Source organism: Dermacentor albipictus, chromosome 1 (assembly GCF_038994185.2).
Source record: "Dermacentor albipictus isolate Rhodes 1998 colony chromosome 1, USDA_Dalb.pri_finalv2, whole genome shotgun sequence".
NCBI lineage: Eukaryota > Metazoa > Arthropoda > Arachnida > Ixodida > Ixodidae > Dermacentor > Dermacentor albipictus.
Window position 1 is genome coordinate 294,534,715 of NC_091821.1, and position 24,461 is coordinate 294,559,175.

General features: G+C 46.3%; 1 protein-coding gene across 8 annotated transcripts in view; it reads right to left on the reverse strand.

Annotated features, from left to right (window-relative positions):
* LOC135921906 (N-acetylneuraminate (7)9-O-acetyltransferase) overlaps positions 1-24,461 on the reverse strand; it is a 243,303-nt gene that overhangs the window by 22,893 nt on the left and 195,949 nt on the right. For 7 of the 8 annotated variants that reach the window (XM_065456310.2, XM_065456308.2, XM_065456311.2 and 4 more), the window contains 2 exons: positions 17,910-17,987; positions 17,753-17,845 (listed from right to left, as the gene is read on the reverse strand). The exons of the other annotated variant lie outside the window; for it this stretch is intronic. In XM_065456310.2, the coding sequence (XP_065312382.1) occupies positions 17,753-17,845; positions 17,910-17,987 (171 nt within the window). The remainder of the gene's footprint in view (positions 1-17,752; positions 17,846-17,909; positions 17,988-24,461) is intronic. 8 annotated transcript variants of the gene reach the window in all.

A 24,461-nucleotide genomic window follows, 5' to 3' on the forward strand; every position in this document is an offset into this window, starting at 1 on the left:
AAAATACTGATAAGAAAAACTGTTTGTGCACAAAAGCATCCCGGATATTTGTCTCGATACGGACAGGTTGATCTGTTGTGGATCTATGTTCCCTGAAGCCATACTGCAAGGGATCTAGTATCTTGTTACTTTCAAGAAAATGCACCAAGCGACGGTTGGTAATTTTCTCAAAAAACTTACATAGGCAGCTTGTTAGGGCTATAGGCCTATAGCTGCTGGCCAAAGACGGGTCCTTGCCCTCTTTCAAAATGGGGATTATGACTGCTCACTTCCAGGCTGACGGGATGTAGCTGGCAGAGAATATGGCGTTAAAAAGGGAGAGGAGTGTTTTGTGTGCTTCGGGGTGCAGGTGTTGAATCATCTCGTAAATTATTCGGTCGGTTCCAGGAGCTGATTTATTACAACTATGTAGTGCAGCCTGAAATTCAGCCATATTAAAAGGACGGTTGTACGATTCATTGCTCTTTACTTTTAGGTCCAGAGGCAGTCTCTCAGCTTGTTTCTGGTATCTAAGGAATGCATCGGAGTAATGCAATGGGCTAGAAATGTTTTCAAAGTGTGCCCCAAGAGAGTCAGCTTGGTCCTGGAGAGTATTTCCTTGCGTGTTTACTAATGGTAGAGGATGAGTTTGCCGACCTTTGATTTTATTCACTCTGTTCCAGGCTTTTTGTTTGTCAGTATAAGAGTTGATGCTAGAAATATATCTTTGCCAGCTCTCCCTTTTGGCACGGCGCCGCGTTCTTCTACCCTCAGACTTTATTTTCTTAAAAATGATCTAATTCTCCGTAGTTGGAGAGTCTCGAAGGTTGTTCCAAGCCCTATTTTGATTTCTACGCGCTTTTTTGCAGTCATCGTTCCACCATGGAACACGGCGCTTACAGGACGATCCATTTGTTACGGGGATACATATTGACGCCGCATCAACTATGAACGCCGTGAAATATGTCACTGCATCTTCGATAGAAAGATTACAGATGTCGTTCCAAGTCAAATATGTCATCTCCCTGTATCGTGTCCAGTCGGCACAGTCGACTTTCCACCGGGAGACATGTGGAGAGCACTCATCATCTTTTGTTAGTTTTATGACAATGGGGAAATGATCGCTCCCGTAGGGATTCTTAATTACGTTTCACTCCAGATGCGGCAAGAGTAAACTCGATGCAATGCTTAAATCGATAGATGAGAATGTTTTGTTTGTGACACTGTAAAATGTAGGTTCTTTCCCATTAAGCAAGCAAGCATCTGTAGTGAGGAGGAAGTTTTCAACTAAGCGTCCTCTGGCATCACAACGACGGCTTCCCCAAAGGGTGTTGTGCGCATTAAAATCTCCAACGACAATGTAGGGTTCGGGCAGTTCATAGATAAAGGTGTGAAATTCTGTTTTTGAAAGTTGGTAGTTCGGGGGGATGTATACAGAGGTAATTGTGATCAGTTTATTAAACAGTACCGCACGGACTGCAACTGCCTCTAGAGTTGTTTTAAGCTGTAGTTGCCGGCAAGCAACACCCTTATCTACAATTATTGCCACACCGCCAGACGAGGCAAGGGCATCGTTGCAGTCTTTTCGATAAACGGTATACTGCAGGAGAAAGTTCGTGCGTGAAGGATTAAGATGTGTTTCTTGGACACACAGCACCTTTGGATTGTACTTATGTAAGAGTTCCTTAATGTCGTCTAGGTTGTGAAGTAAACCCCTGACATTCCATTGTATTATCTGTGTATCCATAATGTATGTGTTTTGTGCTGTGTGTCTAAGAAATATAGCTTAGCTCACGAGGCCTTTCCAGGCCCCTTGATGCGAGCTCTCTCTTTCTTCCCGGTGCCGTTCCTTGGGCATCTGAGACGCCGGATTTGTGCTCGTATCCATCACCTCCTCTGAGGCGGTAGATACTGCCTGCATGGCGGGCACTTTCGCGGGAATGTTGGGCCGATCTGCTTGGGCAGTGGCCATGGGTCCAACAGGCCCGAGGGTCTCCTGGTCCTCCTTTGAGGGGGCCGCTACAGCGCTAGCTGTTCCAGCCGGGGGGGCTGATGGCGGGACCGCCATCACAGTCCGTGTGACTTGGGCGGCCGCCGAAGGATGTAGTGCTGCCCCCCGGCGCGCCACATCGGTGTAGGATGGACTACATTGATTGATGGAGAAGCATTTGCGCGCCTCTTGGAAGGAAATGTTCATTTTTACTTTGATTTCGATGATTTGTTTTTCTTTTTTCCATGATGGGCAAGAACGAGAGTATGCGGGGTGATCTCCTTCACAGTTAGCACAACGTGCGGCGGAAGTGCAAGTGTCGGACGAGTGCTGCTTTGATGCACATTTTGCACAAGTAGTGCGCCCTCGGCAACTTTGCGAACCGTGCCCAAACCGCTGACACTTGAAGCATCGGCGTGGGTTAGGAATGTATGGTCTCACCCGCAGTTTGCAGTATCCTGTTTCTATTGAATCTGGTAAGTTGCTAGTTCCAAAAGTGATGATTATATGCCTGGTTGGTATTTCTTTGTCATCTCGCCTAATTTTTATCCTTTGTACCTTGACGACGTTCTGTTCTTGCCATCCTTCTAGTAATTCACTTTCGGTAAGTTCGATAAGGTCATCTTCTGAGATGACACCGCGCACTGTGTTCATTGACCTGTGTGGTCCTACAGAAACGGAAATGTCCCCAAACGCTACAAGTTTTGATAGCTTGTCATATTGTGGCTTGTCGTGAACTTCGAGTAGAAGATCGCCACTTCCCATCTTCGTCACTTTATAACCTGGGCCTATTGCGTCAGTGATAGATTTGGCTACAACAAATGGTGATATCATTCGGACTGTCTTTGTTTCGTGCTGGCTGTGGACAACGTGGTATTTAGGGAAGGACACCTTCGGTTGCATGAAAAAGTTGAACTGTTCATCGGTGCGCCCCCTTTTCAGGGAGCGATCAGGTAACGGGGGGAAAAGCTTCTGCCATAAAAAATTGGAAAATTCGGCGGCGATGGTGGCCACCCACCACGGAGCCCAACAAGGGGACGCTACAGGATTGGAAGCCTGAAGACGCCAGCCATGCATCGCCACTATAACCTAATATACGATACCCAAGGTTGGATAGCTACACCAGGTTAACCCTCGCCACCTGGAAGTCTGGAAGTAATAAGAAGCGAAGAGAAGACAGGAAAGATTGAAAGTGAGAGAGAAAGACGAAGATTGAAGAGAAGGACAGGAAAAGGTGACTGCCGATTTCCTCCAGGTGGGTGAGCCTGGAGGTGCCGTCTATGTGAAGCCGAGGCCGAAGAGGTGTGTTGCCTCCGCCGGGGGGCCTTAAAGGTCCAAACACCCAGCATCAGCTCAACCCCCAGAATCCCCCTTTCCCCAGACACGGCTAAGCCGCGCACGGCTACACGCGGGAGGGTCCAACCCTCGTGTGCTCGGGTACGTGGTGTCGCAACACACCAAACGCCTGCTGACGCAGACACCCCTGCGGGGAAACAAACTGGTTTAATACATCGCTATGGGCGAGTGAACATCAAGCAACGGAGCACCGTAGTGTGTGCCAGCAACTACAAAAGTGCATTCTTGTCTATGGAGCAGCGCGCTCTTTATATCCCTTACGGGGTTCTGTCTTCACAGCACTGGAGTCTGGAACAAACAATTCCAATGAGTCTTTATGCTTTGAAGGACAGATTGGCGTTATTTATGTACTCGCACATGGCGTGCCATCCATTCGGCGTACCTGAATAAAAAAAAAAAGAATAGCTACTGCGCGGTGCGCATGCATTAAAGAACGCACAGTGGGCACAGGCAAAAGCAACAACAAAAAAACTGCGCATGCGACATGGGTGGGGAGGTGGGGGAAGCGAATAGCGAGCCGGACAAGTCGCTTTATTAATTTTTAAAAAGCTGCTTTGGAGAGAAGGTGCCGCGCGGCTGCTGTTCCTGGTGCCATGACGACGTAAACATGGATGTGCGTCGCCACTTTCTTAAAGTACCGCCCATTCGAAAGAGCCGTAACTGAACGACGCTTTGGCGCTAGCGTCAAAAAGAGCGGCTGCATTGCAAGCATTGCGACCAATGTGAGCCATGTGCAGATTCACACAGCGCTCTGGAATACGGGCACAGTTGCATAGAATACCGAGAGTGTCCAAAGTGCCAACTCCCGCGTGAGGCTTTTGCGGGGAATTGCCGCGCCGCGCCGCTGCAGTGCCGGACCCGTTTTAGGGCCCGTGGGCTTTCTGCGCTCGGGAAGCAAGCGGAAAGCCAGGCGCATCTGCTACGTGCTGTAGTTTTTTTGCGTTCAGTTTCTACACAAGACACTTGGAGGCTACTTAACTTCAATGGTGCAGCATGACATGGAACTTAGCCATCTTTAAGCGTTGTCTCAGTGCTGGAGCAGCAAGATAACGCAAAAATCTTATGTCGAACGACATCAGTGCCGCCTAGTTCCGGTGCTATAGTTCAGAAATGGTAATGTTGGAGCTGTGCATGCATAGAAACGTGCAAAATGAAGTCACACGCACAAGGAGAGAATATAAACAAAGTTATTCACATGGATAATTGGGCAAAAGGGTGATGCATGCAATAATTAGGAGTAATGAAAAAGAAACTAAATTGCTCGTGCAGTCAACTTAAGTACAAAGCTTCAGTTACAGCTTCGTTCACCACTACGAGCTTTCCAGTCACGGTTGCCAGTGGTTTACAGCCATATTCAAATTCTTCATTCGACAATTTGTTACCTTCGACTAGTACTTTATTATCCAAAGAGCACCGAAAGAGAGCTTAAGGGAAACGAGATAAACAGTAGAGATGGCCGTAGTGCCATAATCATGTTAGCTTATTTCGCTTCAGAGATAGCATGCAGCAACGAGCTTCGCCTTGCTTAGACGAAGCTTGTATTAAATGCAGACATTAGAAATAAAAGCAATGCCAGGTAAACTTTATTCCACAAGGTTTTACACAAAAGGTGTCTCACAGAAAGAGACTTTACAGATATCCAGTAAAATTAAATTAAAAGCATAGGTACAGCAGCATTTCTTGCTGTATAAATTAAATAACTGCCAAATCAAAAATACGGAAAGCTATGTACAAACATAAAAGTGTTATTTCAGATACCTCATAAAATTGTTCAGGAATACAAACCTGCTCTATATGAATAATAAATACATGTATAATCAACAAATATAGAGACCTCCTATGTTCCGTGCCTGACAAAAATATAACATGAGACAACAAATATTCATTATAAACAGGTACAGAGTGGACATCTCGGAGTATGCTGGGGTATGCTGAGTATGCTGGGAGTATGCTGGGTATGCTGGGGTACGCATCGGCTTTGTGTCTTTCTACAGGGATCACAGTACATCAATAAAAAATATTCATCCGAGGTGCTGGGATTGCTTCACCATAAGAAGTGTAAAAGATTAGAACATTTAAAACATATTCAAATTTTCCAGCCTCACGTACAGCAGCTTAACTTCAGATATTTTTAAGATTTACAGTCATTTGCATTCGCGCATTTTAAAGACTTTGCAAAAAAATGGAGATGAGTAGTTACATAAAAAGCAATAATTTCAGCAGCAAGCGAGTGCCACGAATGGGGCACCCGACCGCAACTTCTTGTTTTTTCCTGACGAGTTCAATAACGTCCATGCATCATGCTTTCACGATGAAGCTCCAAAGTACTGAAACACATTGTGAAAAGGTTCTCAAAATCTCCGATAAATCTAATAAAGAGATGGCTAGACGGGTACAGCAAGCCTCTCTTGTCCCACAGCTAGACGTGTGTAATCAGCTGTGCTCAGCTGGCTAACATATTCTTTCTTGGTTAGTAGAATATCGCGACAGTGTTCACACTTTGTTTTTAGAACAAACTTCCTAGTCCCATAGCCGCAAATGTAAAAAATGAGCCTTTCATCACTTTTTGAGATGCGCATTCGGCGTGATCCGGTTCTGCAACGGACTGGGTGCCTTCTTTTATCAGCCTATCAGCACTGGCGCCTCATCCTTTTAGGAAATTTTCCATTTATGCACAATATTTTTTTCTAGATTTAAATGGATATATAACTATTACTGGTCCAACCGTTTACACATTTATTATGTGAAAGTTTAACTGTTACAACAGCCTTTTTATATAAATTGTGAGTCTAAGGTTGACAAAGTCGAAGCGTTGTCCCTTGTTAGGAATGGCCGTACGGGGGTGGCGACGTGCCAGCTTTCAGCCCGCTGCGCGTGTTCCAACCCCCCCAGACGAGGCGCCTTCTGAGAACTACGGATGACAGGCGGCCACGTGGCGTGCGGTCAGCTCTGGAATGTGGTGCGCCGCCGCGCCACCCGGGACGGCGCAAAGTTCTGCGAGGGCCTCGGTCGACGACACCGCGGGCTATGCTGTACCGAGAGTTCTACAAAGCCCTCGAACGCGTTAGCCTTTGTGTGTGTAGGCTCGAACGTGTTAGCCTTTGTGTGTGTGGGCTGTACTGCGGGGCGGCGGCAAGTTTACCAGGATTGGACGCACATTCCCGACCATTCGTGCTCCGTCCACGCCGAACGATGACGTCGAACTATGACGTCAAGCGGAGGCTTATAAGCAGCGTTTGCCTACTGCTAGAGGGTGCTCGTGCTCGTGTCGTGCTCGTCGTAAGGAGCTGAGTGCTCGATGTTATGCCAAAATGTAGTAGTGAGCTGTGTGCTCGAATGCTGTTTTGCTGAATGTTAATCTTGCGGGCTCCATATGGCAGTCGCGCAAGACTGCCAATGTACCTCATGTTATAAAATGTAAATGCTGCCATTAAATCCTGCGCGCCTAGTCCTGTGGCCCCAAGTTTCTCCGATCGTCCTACAAGTACGACCGCTTCAACTCCGACGAATCTGACAACTGAATGGCAGCGGAGGGATCCGACTACAGCTCCTAGATCGGCCTACGACTCGGGAGACAACAACGGCAGCTGACGGACGTTGGCACATGGTGACCGACCGGCATCCTGATCAAGTTGGAGGCGACTTGGGCGACCACCTCTTGCAACTGACCGGATACGGCGGGGAAGGACTGGTGATATGGTGCTGCTTCAGTGGGTAAGCGTTTGGTTTTGGCTGTAAGATTTACCAGGCTTCAATTTCCCTGTGTTTTTGGATTTGATTCGCTGGGGATCTTTTACTTGTATTTTGATTTGCGTGAGTATCGCAACAAGTATTGTGTGACAGCAGAACCAAAGCTTAAAGTAGCGACCATGGTCCTAATGTGTTTGACGAGAGCTGACCTGTTGTGGTTGTGTGAGGAGATCGAGGTAAACGTAGAGGAGGACTTGACGGAAGCAGAAATTCGTAAGGCAATTCTAGAAAGCAACAATGATTCAAAATTCATAGAACAAATGGGCAAACGAATTCTAAGCAAAAAGCGGGAACAGGAAGCAATTAGCCAGGAACAGGAAGAATTTAAGCAAGAACAGGAAGAAGCTAGGCAGGAACTGAAAAGCATTTCACAGGAAAAAGGCCTAACAGAAGTAAGAAGGCAGTACATTGAGGCATTGAACATAAAGATTGAAGGTTTCGAGCAGTTAATCGAACAAAGTCAACAGCGGCTTGAAAAATCTGTAGGCTGGACGCTGCGAAAGTGGCAGGATGTCGACAGCAGATTTCAGTCGAAAGCCGAGAGTAGTAGTACCTGTGAGAATAGCAACACGTTCATAAGTGAACTCGAAGTGTTAGCACCTAACGATGCCTTAGTGGCAGCAGAGGCCGTTGAAGGCCAGAGTGAGAGCGACGAGGTGCTGTGCCAACAGAGGACTGTAGAGACAGCTAGGCCAGCTGCGAACAAATTGGCACAGTTACCGCGTGTGTGCGTCGCATCTCATGGTATCAAGGTCGTTAGCGAGGTACAGGGTACTGTTGACTTGACAGACGCGAGCACCCATGTCGAGTCAGATCTGCGTGCAGAAGAGAAGTGCCAGCTGGACGGTGCAGTTGAGAGTAGTTCTCGGGATGGCGAGCTCCGTAGCTCACGAGAGAACAACTGCATTGTCCAGGGATCGGTGCGGCTCTCCGCCAGTCTAGGTAGCCTAGAGAGGGATGATTCAGTTATTAATCATTCGGACTGTGCGCGTGAGACAGCGATCGATACCGACGGGCTGTGTGCCGATGCACAGCGTGCGCTGGGCAATGTAGTAGAGGGCAGTTCGCAAGAGTGCGAGTTGTCTAACTCGAGTAAAGCCTGCTGCATTGTGCCAGAGTCGGTTGAGCTGTCCGCCAGTCGAGGCAGAGATAATGTTGATTTAAATGAAAATCAATCAGACTGTGCGGGTAAGAGACCGATCTGGGCCGACGAGATGTGTAACGGCCAGCACGAGGCGCGAGATGACGGCATGAAAGAGAGTTCGAGGAGAAAGCGCCGCAGAAAGAAGCGCCGAAAAGATCGGAATGCGGTGACTAATGTAGCGAAGCCAAAGACGGCGACAAGCGCGAGAAGGCAGGGCGCGGAGAAAAGAAAGGTGCGGTCGTCACGGACGATGTTGACGCATCGAACAAGTTCGAGCCACCGGTCAAAGGGGGACCGAGAAGCTTGTTCTGCATGGACGCGGACAAAGGGCACGGGGCAGTCAAATTCCTCGTCGTTCCGTCGTTCTCTTCGAAGCTCAGCGTGCAGTTCAAAGAAGCGCAAGGTGGCAAGACGAGACCAGGTGGGGAGTAGCGACGCGGTCAGTCGAGGTCCTGTTGAAAGCGGGGCGGGAGGACGCAAATTGGCAGGAGACCGTGACGTCTTGGGGGAGCTGATAGTGAGTCAGCCCTTTTGTTGTTCCTCCGTAGCCAGAGTAGCTTGTAAAGTGCGACCACCACGGGTCCGGCTGAAAGTATGAGTCAGTCGTAAGCAATCGGGAACGGGAAGCCAAGAGAGCTTCCACAGAAGTGAAACGTGTTTTGTTTTATTTTTGAACATTTACTAATTTTCGCGATTTGAGACTAGGAGTTCTTTCAATATGTAAGGTTTGAGCTTTGTTTGTGTTTTCGTTTGAGAAGCTCCGTGATTTGAAAGACGCGTTTTATGTAAACCTGTAGTCTCGCGAGATGGTCATTAATAAGTAGATAGGCTTTTTTTTTTTTTGTTTGTGTGTGTGAGTAACCTGAAGGTCAAGGTTATCGTTGAGAGGCCTATCGTAACGCGCGTGTGTGTTATTTAACCTTCTTTCTTTTTAAGTGTTTTTTTTGGAATTTTAAGGTTAAGCGCGTAGGTATTCAGTAAGTGTGGGATTTGCACTGAGAAAAGCTCTTAGGTCTATTAGCGCGTGTCCTGTGCGGACGGAAGGAAGCAGAAGGTTTTTGACTGGGTTGCTCGTGTATGTCGAGGGCAACCGTATTCTGACTTCTCTAGTACGCGTGCGAAGAGCTAGTTAGTAAAAGACACATTTGTTCAAAGGTTCCTCTGTGTTACGTAAGTTACGCAAGTGTGGTTGTTTGTTTAAGGAACGTGTCCTGTGTGGATTAAAGGAACAAATGTGAGTCAGCGTGATGAAAACTTTGTATGATGCAAGCACGTGTTCGGAATAGGGACCTCAAACTTAGCGCGTTTGTGATGACGTACCTGTAGAGTTGGCCAGACGGTTCAGTGACAGCAGTACATGAGATAAGTACACCACTGTGACCGGGTAAGAACAGGCTGTTCGCGAAGTTAAGCTGCTGAAGTGATGTTTGAGTATTGGTGTTTGAAAGCGTTCGGTTTAATTCTGCGTAACCCTTTACTCTTGAGCAGCGCGACGGCCGGGTTTGGTCGAACTCAGGAGGAACGTGAACGCTCGCTTTGGTGGCACGAAATTTTGGGGCAAAATTTGGGATTCCCAGTTGAGTGACTTGCATGGAAATTGTGATAGGAGGCCTGGTGGGTTAGCAGCTAATTCCGGGCGTTTGAACGCTGAGCGGTATTGTGTTGCCGGGTCGACTCTTCTGTGCCAGTTGTTGTGAGATGGTTGAAGGCATTCCAAGTACGCAGGGGTTGCAGAGAGCAAAGCCGTCATCTTGCTCGCCAGCCATTCTCTTCCTGCCCAGCGGTTGCCAGCACTGGCCAGGCGAGATTTTCCGGGCCATGGAGGAGCTGTTAGGAATGGCCGTATGGGGGTGGCGACGTGCCAGCTTTCAGCCCGCTGCGCGTGTTCCAACCCCCCCAGACGAGGTGCCTTCTGAGAACTACGGATGACAGGCGGCCACGTGGCGCGCGGTCAGCTCTGGAATGTGGTGCGCCGCCGCGCCACCCGGGACGGCGCAAAGTTCTGCGAGGGCCTCGGTCGACGACATCGCGGGCTATGCTGTACCGAGAGTTCTACAAAGCCCTCGAACGCATTAGCCTTTGTGTGTGTAGGCTCGAACGTGTTAGCCTTTGTGTGTGTGGGCTGTACTGCGGGGCGGCGGCAAGTTTACCAGGATTGGACGCACATTCCCGACCATTCGTGCTCCGTCCACGCCGAACGATGACGTCGAACTATGACGTCAAGCGGAGGCTTATAAGCAGCGTTTGCCTACTGCTAGAGGGTGCTCGTGCTCGTGTCGTGCTCGTCGTAAGGAGCTGAGTGCTCGATGTTATGCCAAAATGTAGTAGTGAGCTGTGTGCTCGAATGCTGTTTTGCTGAATGTTAATCTTGCGGGCTCCATATGGGAGTCGCGCTAGACTGCCAATGTATCTTGTCTTAAAATATGTTAATCCTGTAAATAAATCCTGTTAACCGAGTTCCTCATCTACGACCTCCGACTCCTTCAAATGGTGGCAGCGGCGAGTTAGTCCGACGACTCCTACATCAGCTTGACAGCCGTAGGATCGTCCGACAACCCCGACACCCTTGTTAGAACGACTGCAAGTAGAGCCGCTTCCCCCGACTGCGAAAGGGCGGTTCTGGAGTGTGTTGATGCACTTTCATTGGGATCCTCTGGTCCCTGTCAACCGAAGGTATCAAGCATCATCGAATCGCTGTGGAGTAGTGACTTAATGTTGCTAGTGTCAGATAAAGAAGGCGGCTTTGTTGTATGCCACTCCCTGCAATTTCACCTTTCTGCAGAAAGTGCACTCAAAGAAAATGTCAAAGTTGCCGCTGGGTTCAACCCTTCCAAGACCAAGAAGTTCGCCGTAAGCAGATGTGATGAAGCCGGTCTAGAAAAGTTGTCCAAGGTGATGAAGCGCTCCAAGAGAGTGTGCCTTTCCGCCTTTTTTACTGTTAAAACTCCCAAGATGGGCCACCCCTTCAGAGTCATTGTTTCGGAAGTGGCCACTTGGCAAGAGTGCCTAGGGTCCTACCTTCTGGAAGGTCTCAGGCAGCTTCCCATAAATGACCCGTTTTTAATACGCAACTCGACAGAGGTAGACCAGTTCCTAAAGGAGTCAAGCATTAAAAGAGCACAGGCATTCTTGGAAGACATCAAGGACCTATATTATTCCCTACCTCAATATGACCTCTTCACCGTTGTGCAGGAAGGCATAGAAACGATAGGTGAAGTCCGGTTCCAGAATGTGGTTGGCGCCAGCGTCGCCAATTTGCTGGACCTGCTGCAGATTTACCTAAGATCTACTGTCGTCCTGCATAAAGAAGAGTTTTATGTGCAAAAGAACGGGATATGCATAGGCTCTCGTATTGCGCCCATAATGAGTGATCTATTGTTGGCACACTATGATAGTCTCCTCCAGGAGCAACTCAGCACAATTCCTGTTAAGAAGGTGTTTCGCTACGATGATGATTTTCTGGTTATCCTTTCTGCCCAGCCTAATGAAGCCACAACCCTGGTCGACCAAGTGTTTGAAAAAATCAGGAGCATCTATCGAGGTTTGACGTGCACAGGAGAATTGCCGGAAAAAGGCCAAATCTGCTTCCTAGACCTTGCACTACACCTCCAGGAAGGTCACACGTGTTGGATGTATGCCCCGCGTTCCAAAAAACACCTTCTCCCTTATACATCCAACTATTCTAAAGTGGTGAAGTGCTCCATTGCCCTAGGGGCCCTTAGAAATGCGGTCGTTCGCTCTTGCCACCACTCGATGTCCAGCAGCCTCTCCAATCCAGCGGCATAAAGCAAGTGGCTATCCTGAACAACTGCTGTCATCCTTGGCGGAAGTTTTATTGCAAGAGGCTAGTTCCCCTAAGAAACAGTGCGAAGCGGGTGATGTCTTAACCAAGACTGTTGCGATCCCGTATATACATGGTGTGCCCCATCGCATCAAGAAAGCCGTAGGCCGGGCTGGTATAAAGGTCGTGTTCACTGCGCCTAACAAGTTGGGAAGGATGTGCAAAAAAGTCAACGAAAGCCGGAGAACACCTGGACTGTGCAATAAGCAACATGTCACCAAGCCTGTTGATTGCAGTACCAATGTAGCGTATTCCATTCCCACCTCTTGCAGCTGCACTTACATAGGGCAAACAGCACACTGTATCAATGAACGTTTGCGTGAGCATGCGCATTGTGTCAAGATTAAGACTGGCAGTAATCTGGCTGTTCATTGTGCAAAGTGTGACTGTTCACCACTCCTTGACGACACACGTGTGTTGAAAAGGCACAGCAATCAGATGGCCAGAGAAATCTTTGAGGCATTTTCAATGCGTCAGTTAGGAGCCACCTGTGTTAGTTCCCCTTCAATAGCACTTTGTGATAAAGAACTTAAGTTCCTTAGAAGTTAATCAGTTTGGCCTGTGTCCACCATGTTATGGTTACTTTTATATTGTTTAATGTTATTGACGCATGCGCAGCAGGAGTTGACTGACGATGACTCGCCTTCCCCTTCTTCTTTCACTCTTTTTATGCCCGTTGCAAACTGTATATATTTGCGCAGGCTCCAATAAAGGTGTTGTTGGCAGTCAGCGCTCGTCCTGTGTCCTCCCTTGTCCAAGTTTTTTTTGGCGCTGTTTTAAATATGAAGGGGTAAGTGCGTCAGATATTTGAGCTCGGGTGGCTTGTTGCACGGCCGAAGTCAGTTTTGGGGCAGGCTCCTGACTGTGAGGGAGTAACGACAGCTGGCAGGCCACTTCCTCGCGTATGAAATCCTTGAGCTGAAGGACGAGAGCAGAAGGATCGGTATGGCCCGCGGCAACAGCAATGGCCGAGACCGAGTCAGCCTGTGGGACGTTTTGGCGAGTGACGTTACGTTGGCGGCGCAATTCGTCGAAACTCTGACACAGGTTGAAGAGTGCGGCGACGTTGGTTGGACCCTTGGCCAGCAGCATTTGAAACACATCATCCTCAATACCCTTTAGAATATGGTTAATCTTCTCGTACTCCGCCATCGTTCGATTAACATGGCTGCAGAGATCCAAGACATCCTCAATATACCTGGAGAAGCTCTCGCCCGGTTGCTGTGCTTGCTGGCGTAGACGCTGTTTGGCGCGTAGCTTGTGGACAGCGGGGCAGCCGAACACTTCGGCGAAATGTGTCTTGAATGCGGACCGACTCGAAATGTCAGATTCGTGGTTCTTAAACCAGAGATCTGCGACATCAGCAAGGCAAAATATGACGTTATTCAGTTTAGACTGGTCGTCCCACTTATTGTGAGCGCTTACACATTCATAGGAGGACAGCCAGTCTTCGACGTCATATTCATCGGTCCCGCAAAAGATGGCCGGGTCGCGTTGACGGAGAACGCCGGTGCAAGTGACAGGGGTAGCTACAGTCGGTGCGTAGGTTGCATCAGTCATGGTGACGGTGGGCAATGTACGATTGAGAAGCTCCAGGGTGACTTCAGGGATCGCAGCAATCTCCACCAAATGTAATGATGTTTAATTGAAGGCGCGAGACAGCAGATAGACAGCAGCCTAGCAGCAGTGAACAACCTGAGCGCTCTTGCAAATCACAGCATGGGTCGTCGTCGTCGCTGAGCTGCTATCCGATACAAGAGATGCGTCTGCTTCATTACACACAATATAAGATACGACAAAACACATGCGCAAACAGCAGAACTTATTATTTGATGTCTCAACTCGCGTAACTCTATGGAAGCTGCTCTACACTTCCCGAGCGCCGAAACTGGGAGGGCGAGTGACAAGTGATGAAAGTAAGCCCGCAAGGCACTTGGGATGAGGAGATATCTATATATGCTTAGTTTTTTGTAGTCCTGAAAAAACTAGTTAATTGGAACATTTTGCAGATTTTATTTCACTTTGCTACCAAAGAAGTTTTGGGCAGAAATATCACAAACATGGTGAACAGTCCAAAATACCTGCAATCCTAGAATTTGCACCAGTAGAGTCATCGAACTGAGCATATTATAATTCATTGGCTTTTGTCTTTGTGCTATCGTTGGATTCTTGTGGTTCTGCCAAACGTCATTATATTTGAAAAGTAGCACTGCTAAGCTCAAGGACTCAGGTTCGATCCCCGGCTGCAGCGGTCACACTTCGATGGGGGCGGAATGCCAGAACCTCAGGTGTTCAAATTTAATCCCGAGTCCACCACTGCTGCGTGCCTTTTAATCACACCGTAGTTTTGGAAAGTAAAACTCCAAAAATTATCATCTGAGGGGTTCACTGAATCAAACGTAATGCATACACCATAAAAGCGAAGTTCTAAAATTCCCCCCTCCCCCCTCAGCTGGCCCCGTGTCTTGCTATGACAAAAAACGAAACTATCAAGTTTACAACTCTGTAACTCAGCAACGAAAACTGATAATACAATTCCATGAATTGCATATAATAGTAAGCGGACAAAATTGATATGTTACACATGAATCTAAAAAAATTTAATAATATGGAAATACAACTTTTGCAGAACCCTGGTAAACAATGTAACAAATGGACGTAAGATTTAAAATGACATATCGAATTTGTCTGCTTTGAATGATCTGATGGCATCATGATTCTGTAATGGATGCCATTTACAGAATCATGACATCTGTTTTTCATACCGAGCTATGAATCTGCAAACTTTGTGCTTCTATTTTTCTTCAAACTTTCAAATTTTTGAAAATTTTTTAAACAAAATTCAGGACCTAAATTGAAGTTCTGCTACCAACAGTCACTAGAATTCAGCTTTCTCTCTCGAATGCAACAAATTTAATTAAAATCGGTCCAGGGGTTATCTCAGAAAAACATTTGCGTTTTACATGTATTTGAATAGGCCGCGTCGGAGTTGGGCCCGAGCTAAAGCTTCCTCTTAAGGCATCAATGTTGCCAGATTCGAGACCCTCGTTATGTAATGAATGAGAAGAATGGGAGTTAACCGAGGGGCTTGATTTTTATTAGTCATATCATAAGAAGCCAACAAACACTCACACCAAGGACAACATAGGGGAAGTTACTTGTGCTTAATAAATGAAATACAGAAATGATAAATTAATGGAAATGAAAGCCGATGCAAAAACAACTTGCCGCAGGTGGGGAACAATCCCACAACCTTCGCATTAGGCATAAATGAGCTAAAATAGCTAAGGAGCTATATTTAGCATAAATTATATGTAGTACATTTTTTACATGTTTACAGAGCAGTGATGCATTTGCAGCTCATCTTTCGTGAGCGCACAAACCTTGATGCTTTGAGAAAATTACGCCTTCCCTAAATTATTGGAATCATTGGAATCAATACGGGAGCACATTTATTATGCATTCATACATGTTCTGCATAGTTGCCTGCAAGAAAAGATGACTTGAGAGTTGTGTTTAATCTTTTATGATAATGCAGCTGCCAACAAATGTGTTATATACCCAGAATATGTTTAAAAAAATCGCTTCAAACATTTATCCATTTTTAGCTCCTTGCTGGATTTTTTAGCTACTTCTAGCTAGTTTCACATTAGCATCTAGCTACTTTTGCTCGCCGACATTCGGCAACACTGCTCTCAGATCACGCGACAGAGCGGTCTCTGATGCACAGCAACAACTCAGCAGGTCATAGCTTCGCGACGCGCGCTGCCAGATTTTGGAGGTCATAAATGAAGAGTATGGTGTTGTCCCGGTTATTCGTATGGACGCATTCTACACCGTGTATTTCCAAGCATGTGCTGCGTCAGCGATCAATTAAGCTTTTGTGGCCAATTCTACCTGGCTCATCTAGAAATAACATTGATAAACATGAGTAGCAGTATAGTACTAAACAGAAGACCCTCTAAAGCAACTCTAGAATCCGTCACTTGTGCTGACAACACTGTCCATATAAACAAAGACAGCTACGACATCTAGGTTCACGGCAGCTCTTTCATTTGGTGCTGTACTCAAGTTTCTTGTTTGTGCCATAGAATCAAGGTGTTTTATTGAGGCTGAAAGGGTCCCTGCTGCCGATTACCTTATTTTGATCAGTCTCAAGGATTTCAGCAACGAAACTGTGGAAACTATTGTGCTGTGCATGCAAACGTTGGGCCTACCTAGCAAGACGCATCATTCTTGTTTAAACACAAAGATACTTTCAAGCAAGCCGGAGGTTAAAAAATGGAAGTTTTTGTATGTAGTAGGCCTCCAAAAGGTGCAATCATTTGTTCCCGGTGTTGCTCCATTGCTACAGGTACGATACTTGACTATTTTCAACCTTCAAATGCAACTCCACACTGTGACTCACGTTGCAGTATATCCCATAACATTTTACAATACAGAGGCACTAACGTTGTCGTGCTTTCAGAAGCTAAATACATATATTCTGCATGATATAATGAGGTTAAAATTGTTAAGTTACCTGGTAAGTGTGTCTTGGGATAAAAACAAATGAGAGCTCCATTTGTGATTCCATCTTAACGAAAAAGTGTGTGAAAAAGATGTAGACTAGAAAGAAAGAGAGTAAGAGAGCTTGTCGTTTCTCATCTTAGTCTTTTTCGCGCACTTTTTCGTTAAGATGGAACCACACCAACTCGCCCAGCTCTCAGTTTTGATGAACATTTGTGAGTCAGGGTGCACCTTTCTCCTTATAGTTAACTGATCCGTGTGATAAGCTAGTCTATGCCTGATGACTGGCACTTGTTTGTGCTCGCAGTATTCAGTGTTCAAGGAAGGGTCCGCGCTTGGGAACACAGCAAACACCTGCCGCCCATAGGAATTCTCAAACCCCTGTGAAATGTGAGAATAACAACCAGTCGGACTAAGTTGCCTTTCTCCCAACAGGTTTCCGGAATTTAGCGAGGGTTTTCTTTTAGCAATGTCTTGTGCATAGGTGCAAATGCATGATTTGAAAATCAATCTAACAACCAGTTCTAATAGACACTGGTTGTGTGCACAGTGTCAGAAAGTAAGCTAGCAGCACTGTGGCCAGGCCTATGCTCCAAATCTAGAACAAGAGCTGCTTGCAGTTGTTTCTAAATTTCTTACGAGCAAATAAACTGACAACTCACCTTGCTGAAACAGCAATTTCTGCTTATACCACTAAACTAAAGCATGCCACCAAACAATATGTCGCCTTGCAGCATAACATATGTCATGATCAACTTCAGACCTTTGTTCCTGCTACAGGTGCCTGTGGACAAAAGTACATTGGAGAGAATATTCCTGCTGCTTAAGGCATCAGTAACACTAATGCTGGAGCAAAAATATAAGCTAACAAAACCAAATGAAGATGAAGCATACATCACAAATTTATTAAAGCACCTGCCCACACAAAGTACACTCCACCATTTGAAACATTTAAAATATATAGAAAGAAAGTTTTTCAGTACCTTGTGTGCCTGATGATCAACTAGGCTCACATATTGGGTAACTTGTGCCCATACCGAGACTTACAACATTCATTTCAACGCATAAAATGAAATCTTCTTAAACCAGATGAAAAACAAAACAACTTAGAAACATGCCCGTGAAAGTAGCTAAGGAATCAATCATTGCTCTGCATACTATTGCAAAAACATGGCCAGCCTACCTCAAGGGAGATCTTTCCAAACCAGGCAAAGAAGGTGCTGTAACGAGTGCGCAGCAGGCCACTGATGTTGCGCAGGATGATGTAGCTCAAGATCTGCAACAAGCGACAGCACGAGGTGGACACAAACATATGGGCACAGACCGTATGAGCCACTTACCGGAACAAAGGAGACGTAGGCATGCACCTCATTGCAGTCAGGCTTGGACCGACACACGAATGCAAATGTGGTGTAGAACTGCAGGGATTGACAAAAATAGTGTCACGCTACATCACCATATAAACATTTGCATGTGCAGTGATACCATGCATCATGAGCTGGCCCACTTTTGTTTCAGAGGCTTGCAATGGTTCCACAGAGACTTCTGGTGGAGAGTGATGTTTTGCATGGTAGCTAATACCACAGAGCATGCCTCAACAGCAGACCTTGCTACAAAAATGAATGATCAGCAACCAAGCACAAAAGCCTTTGGCTTTTTTGACACCTGCCACTGCACACACACCACACATGACGCGACCAAAACCCAAGTGCTAGAGGCACAGCAAGGGTTGTCCAATACACCTGTTGCTGCTGGCCATGTTGCCTCACTGGATTGGACATGTAAAACTAGAGCTCCAGCCAAAACAATTCGTGGCCAAATTAATCAGCTCACAGTCTATGGCTATAAACTACAGCGACAATCCAAAGAACTGGCAGTCCAAATAACAACTGGAAATTGGCTGTGTGATCCCTATATAGTGGACACTCTTTAAACGGAACTTCAAGGTACTAGGGAAATTGGTTCCGTTTATCAGGAGTTCCATTTACTGAGAGACAAAGCTGAATACAATTGCATGAATACAAAACTAACCAACCATGAGGATGGTGCCCCGTTTCTTTTCTTTAATTCAGTTAGTAAGTACAAGTAATTTCCCCTATGTCTTTCTTTGTTGACTTCTCATGATATGCTTAATAAAGATCAGGCCCTTCGGTTAACTCCCTTTCCTCTTCTTACCTTCAAGGAAACAATACGTGGCTGTTAATGACTGCATCTCTGACACGCTACATGTGCATGCACTCAGGAATACCACAACGGTCAGTGCTTGGTCCACTGCTGTTTTTGGTTTATGTCAATGATATCTATTTATCAGTGCACCCACTTGTGAAGATCCGACTTTTTGTGGGCGATTGTGTTGTTTATACCAGCATTAATGAACACTCTGATCAAGTCAGACTAAATGATACATTACATTCAATCAGTCCATGGTGTGACAAATGGAGCATGAAACTCAATACTTTGAAAACGGCGAGCATAACATTTAGTAACAAAAAAGAGCTTTAAGAATTTCCTTACAGCAATTTCCTTACCCTCAAAGCAGAATCTGGGCTGCAAGCTTTATCCCTCTGCCGACGCATAGCAGCACTTTGTCTATTCTATAAGCTTAACCATTCATCACTTAACAGTGCCCCTTACATAACACCGCCCGCATACATATCTCCTCGCACTGGTCACCAACTGCAAGTTTCCCGTACACGTATGAGAACTGTTAATTTTTAAGCACCTTTTTTTCCTCATGCAGCTAGCTAAAGACTGGAACAGCCTTCCTCGCAATATCACCATTCTCACCTGTCCATCATCTTTTTCTGCCAATGTGACTGAGTACCTGTTGTCACAAATTTGAGTGTTTTATTTTTTATGTACACCCACTCCTTATGTAATACCCCCTAGTGGGTCTTTAAGCTAAATAAATGAAATGAATGAAATAAAATGAAAATGTTTCTTCTCGTGGGAAATTTAGCCCGCATAATGATCGCACCCCTGAGTTTGCGTAAATTTTTTTGACAAGAAAGTGCTACTATTATGTGAGTAAATACGGTATACTTTCTCACAGCTACGACCACGCTTGTCATCGGCCTCTAGTGTTTAATCGTTATCCCTCTCACCTGTCGCTGTTTCCAGCATGTATCCTGTGAATGACTACATCTTCACTGCAAAGATGTTGCACAACCTTTTCTTCATTACCAATGCATTATTCAACACTCTGAGCGGTAAACTTTCGCTTGTACTTAAAAAAAAAAAACATAAAAATTGGTTGCGAGTCCCTTTAAGGGCAACTTGAATTTATACATTTAGCTTACCACACATGTCTACTCAAAACTGGATTATGCACCACAAATTTGGAACCCTGATTGGCATACCTAATACCAGAGTCCTTCCATGTTCTTTCTGATCATGAAACTGCCGCCTCAGCTTCATATAGAGCCAGCACCCGCCACTAGAGGCACAACTTTGCATGAGAGAGCATGCGAACGCTGCTGCTGCTGCAGTTGTGCGTGGGGCCCAGCCTCAACATTCTAGCTTTCTAAACTTCCGCAACTGTCGCTTTACTTTCATGTAACTACTTTAACATTCTACATGCATCAATAACTGCCCGAGCGCGTCTTCTGCTTCGCAGCAACTTCTCTCAAAATCTCTCACAAACTTAAGAAAATAGGACAAAGAGTAGGCGTGCATACTGTTGAAGCTTGGGCAAGTTGGTGTGACATTCTTTTTTAACAGCGCAAAGGACATGGACGAGACGCTGTGAATGTGCACTCGTCTCGTCCTCGTCCTTTGAGCTGTTAAAAAAGAATGACAGGTGTGGATGCAGCTTTTCTGTGCCTAGAAAACTTGCACAGCTTTGTGTTGAAACTAATGCTGTTGCTAAGGAACATAGTTCTTACAATATCAGTCACAACAAAAAAAAAAAAGGTTACGAATTGTTCGAAACCCCTGAGATGCAGTCTGTCTTATGCAGGGCAGGCAGGTAGATGTCTAAACGTTAGACTGCAAGAAGATAGCAGTAAAGTGCGCAGAGGAAGATAGCAGTAAAGTGCGCAGAGGGTGGGAGGGGTTTCTAGGCATCCATTGTGCAGAATGCCGCTGTATTCAGTTCTTTGAAAAGACCAATACCTAGGCTAGGAATCGTAATGAAAACACTAGACTTATCACTGAAGCAGCAGCGATCACTGAGGGTGACTTGGTTAGTAAGCCGTCAATTACATTAACAGATAAAGAACTTTCTTGAGATTGCACTTGTGCTCTCATTCATCTTAAAGGGACACTAACGGTTACTATGAAGTCAAGTTGAAGTGATAAAGCCATGCTCTAGAACGTCTAAGGCGTCACTATGATGACGAACAGAGCTTTAGTAACCAAGAAATTATGGTAAATGCATGACACGATTTGAGACCCCCAGCGAAATTCTGGTACTAGCCCAATAAGGGAGGCACTCCTCCTCACAATTTATGTCACTAGTACTCAACTACTCGTATTAAAAAGATCATTTCATTAGGTTATAAGATGGAAGAAAATGCTACTTGTCTACTTCTATTCGAGTCTAAGAAAAAATAACATTTTTACGTTACCCTTGAGTAGTATGGGTGATTGAAACGGTTCGTTTTCGCCTGACTCTGCACTGCGTGCGCATGGGACTTTCAGTTGTTTCGTTATGGCGTCATGCTGCGCTGGTTCTGCTGGCTCGCAAAACTTGCATTTGGAACAAGCAGCGAGAATGCCACGTCCATGTGATGTCGTGGCAGCGAACGGTCCGCGGAACTTGGCCATGAGCAGTTTCAGTGGCGAATCCAACATTACTTATCACTGTGTGCTAACGAGCGAACCTCTCCGTTTGAAGTGGTTAAGTGCTGTACCTCTGCCACAGCAAGTTGGCAAAGAGCTGAAAAATCACATAGTGTGCTCGCTGCACTTTCGTCCAGAGGATTACGAGTTCAACGCCGACTTACTGAAGTCGTGTGGAGTGCCTTTCAAAGCAGGCCGCCGTCGTAGTAGTACACAACGACGCCAGCAGCGCGAGCCCTCAGCAGCAGGTCACGTTCATCAGTGCTTAAATCGCTGAAGTCGAGCCCAGCATCCCGAGCCAATGTGTCGTTGTCACGGTAGTCCATTGCAACGAGCATCGAAGTTGGCATCATAAAATAAAGAACCAGCTTATCGTTGCACGCCTTCTCTTCTGCTAGCCACCATAGTTCCGCTTTCGCGCTGCTGTTGGCTCTGTCTTGGCTGTTTCTGGCCGCGCGTTCGCGTTTTGCACAGAAAAGCCATAGCGCCGTCTGCGGGAGCCATTTTACTCACCGACGGCGAACGTCACTATGAGACCATGACGTCATCACTCCTCGATCGGGGGGCGGGCAATTTGAACTGCGCTAGAGATATGCAGATGCTTCAGAACACATTTTCTCTTAAAATAAGTCTCTTCTTCGCACGAAACAAGCGTTTCGAGGTTTCTGGGATGGTATTTCAATAGTCCACGTTGAATTAATATTAACCTTTAGGGTCCCTTTAAGGAGGCCGTTATGGTTCTTTGAATTTTGAATGCGTACTCATGCTGGCTTCATAGTTTGGAGAGGGCATTTTTATCTTGGTGTCTTAAGTTATATATGCTTGTTATTCGAAATAAAAATTAAGTTGGAAGTCAGTGCTTGTCTTCGTCGTTCCTTCGGTCCTTTTATCTATGTATGCGCTGTAAGTTCGCAATAGAATGGGCAAAACGGCTCACTTCAGTGAGCGGCTCGGAATGGCTCAGCTCACTGAAATGAGCCAGTTCACTTAAATCTGAAACATGTGTTATGCATAAACCTAGTTCTTTGACCTTAAAAAAGTTATAAATGCATCGGTACTATGCTTGGTGAATATTTAATAACTCCTTATTTTGAAAGCTTAAGATTAACGAACCTTTCTTTTCTGATATTGACGAGAAAATGCTTCTCATAATGAGAGTGACACGTCACTGAGCAGGTGGAGTTCTATGGCACTCCTGCCTCGCCGTGCTGAAGACCGCTGACACTAGTGCGGCACTGGTGAAACACGAGCGTGCAAGTGAATGTCTGTAAAGCAAGACGCTTGCTCAATCTTGCCCCTATGAGCCGTATCCCAATGAGCTGAGCGGGGCTACACTCTAGTGGAGAGGAGCAGGGAGAGAGCGACAGCTGAGCTGACTGGAACTCAGACGAACGTGGTCAAACGGCTTCAATGCGAAGAAAGGCCGAGAACTGCCGAAGTCACACCTAGAAGAGCCCGCTCAGACGGAATGGCTTGGCAAGGCTCACTGAACGAGAACCACCTCTCCAAATGAACCGTCGCTCACTTTTACTGAACCATGGCTCACTCATTCTCTAAAAAGAGCGACTCAAAAGATCTAGCTTGCTCTTGAGCGACCTCTCTCTAGCCCTCCATGCTTTCTCTTTATCGGTCACAACCAGACTGAACAGTGCTCAGGCAGTCAAGGAACTGAACCATCTATGAGGATTCTCGGTGATGGGTCAGGCAACGGCAATGAATGATTTCACAGAAATTAATGACACGGGTGCTTGGGGACAAGTAGAAGATTATCGAAGAAGTGGAGAAACAGCATGGAGTCACGAAGGCCAGCATCACCCGGGATTCCAGAATCTTAGTTGAAGGTCATTCTAGCGAAGTATACTAATACCATAATGACTGATGTTACGCCTAAACACCCCCAAGGGTGTTAATTGAACGTTTGCCACGTGTCAAACCACTGCACCTCCTAACCAGATGTCAGTGCAGCATGGACGACTAGAAGTGCACCTCCCCCCCATTACCTGGAAACCGGAGAAAAGGATGAACGAGAGGGAACCCCGTCAATGAATGGATAAGCGCAGTTAATTAGACGAGTCAAATCACCACCCACCCCTCGACACTTATCCAGCCATCGAGACAGCGTGTAACCGACTGTTGCAGGATTCCACGAAAGGCCCTATGCCCGTGCCTTACCTTGCAGGCTGAGCGAAGAAGAAAGACGGTGCACAAACCGGCTGCTGCAGGATTCGACGAAAGGCCCTCAGCCCACGCTTCACCTTGCAGACTGAATGAAGGACAGGGTGGGCAACGACAAAAAAAAAAAAAATTAAATTATGGGGTTTTACGTGCCAAAACCACTTTCTGATTATGAGGCACGCCGTAGTGGAGGACTCCGGAAATTTCGACCACCTGGGGTTCTTTAACGTGCACCTAAATCTAAGTACACAGGTGTTTTCGCATTTCGCCCCCATCGAAATGCGGCCGCCATGGCCGGGATTCGATCCCGCGACCTTGTGCTCAGCAGCCTAACACCATAGCCACTGAGCAACCACGGCGGGTGGGGCAACGACAAATGAACCAGGTGTCACCGGATGAATTTTTTTTTTTTTCCACAAATTCCAAACCAATTTCTTCGAGGTGGAGTTACTGCGGGTTATGGATAGCATTGGCGTGGTATCGCAACGGAGTCAACACTGGCGATTTGCTGCTGGACAGTCTTCAGATTCCCTAGTCAACTTACCTAGGGAAGACAATGGGATTAAAAGCAGAGACTTTTCGAGAGTCGGGACAGAGGGTCTTGATGTGAACCGAGACGTTTAACTTGCTCCCGCATGGAGTGAGCTCCTGCACTGGAGCCGTGTAACTAAGCTAAATAAACCCTTTTTCCTTCATTTTCTACAACTTGATGTCACAGTTGATGGGCTTGGTAGATTCCATGCCCTAAACGCCACCCTAGCCGCTACACTGAGCAAAACGATTCCCGTATGCGATGTGGATAGAGGGAACGGCGACAAAAGCAGGAGCCAAGCGCGGTAAACTCGGGTGATCACTTTCAAAAATAGTTTCACTTTCACAAGATCCTCCATGACATGGCAACGGACACATCCATGTGTACGGCCAACAGTGTTTTT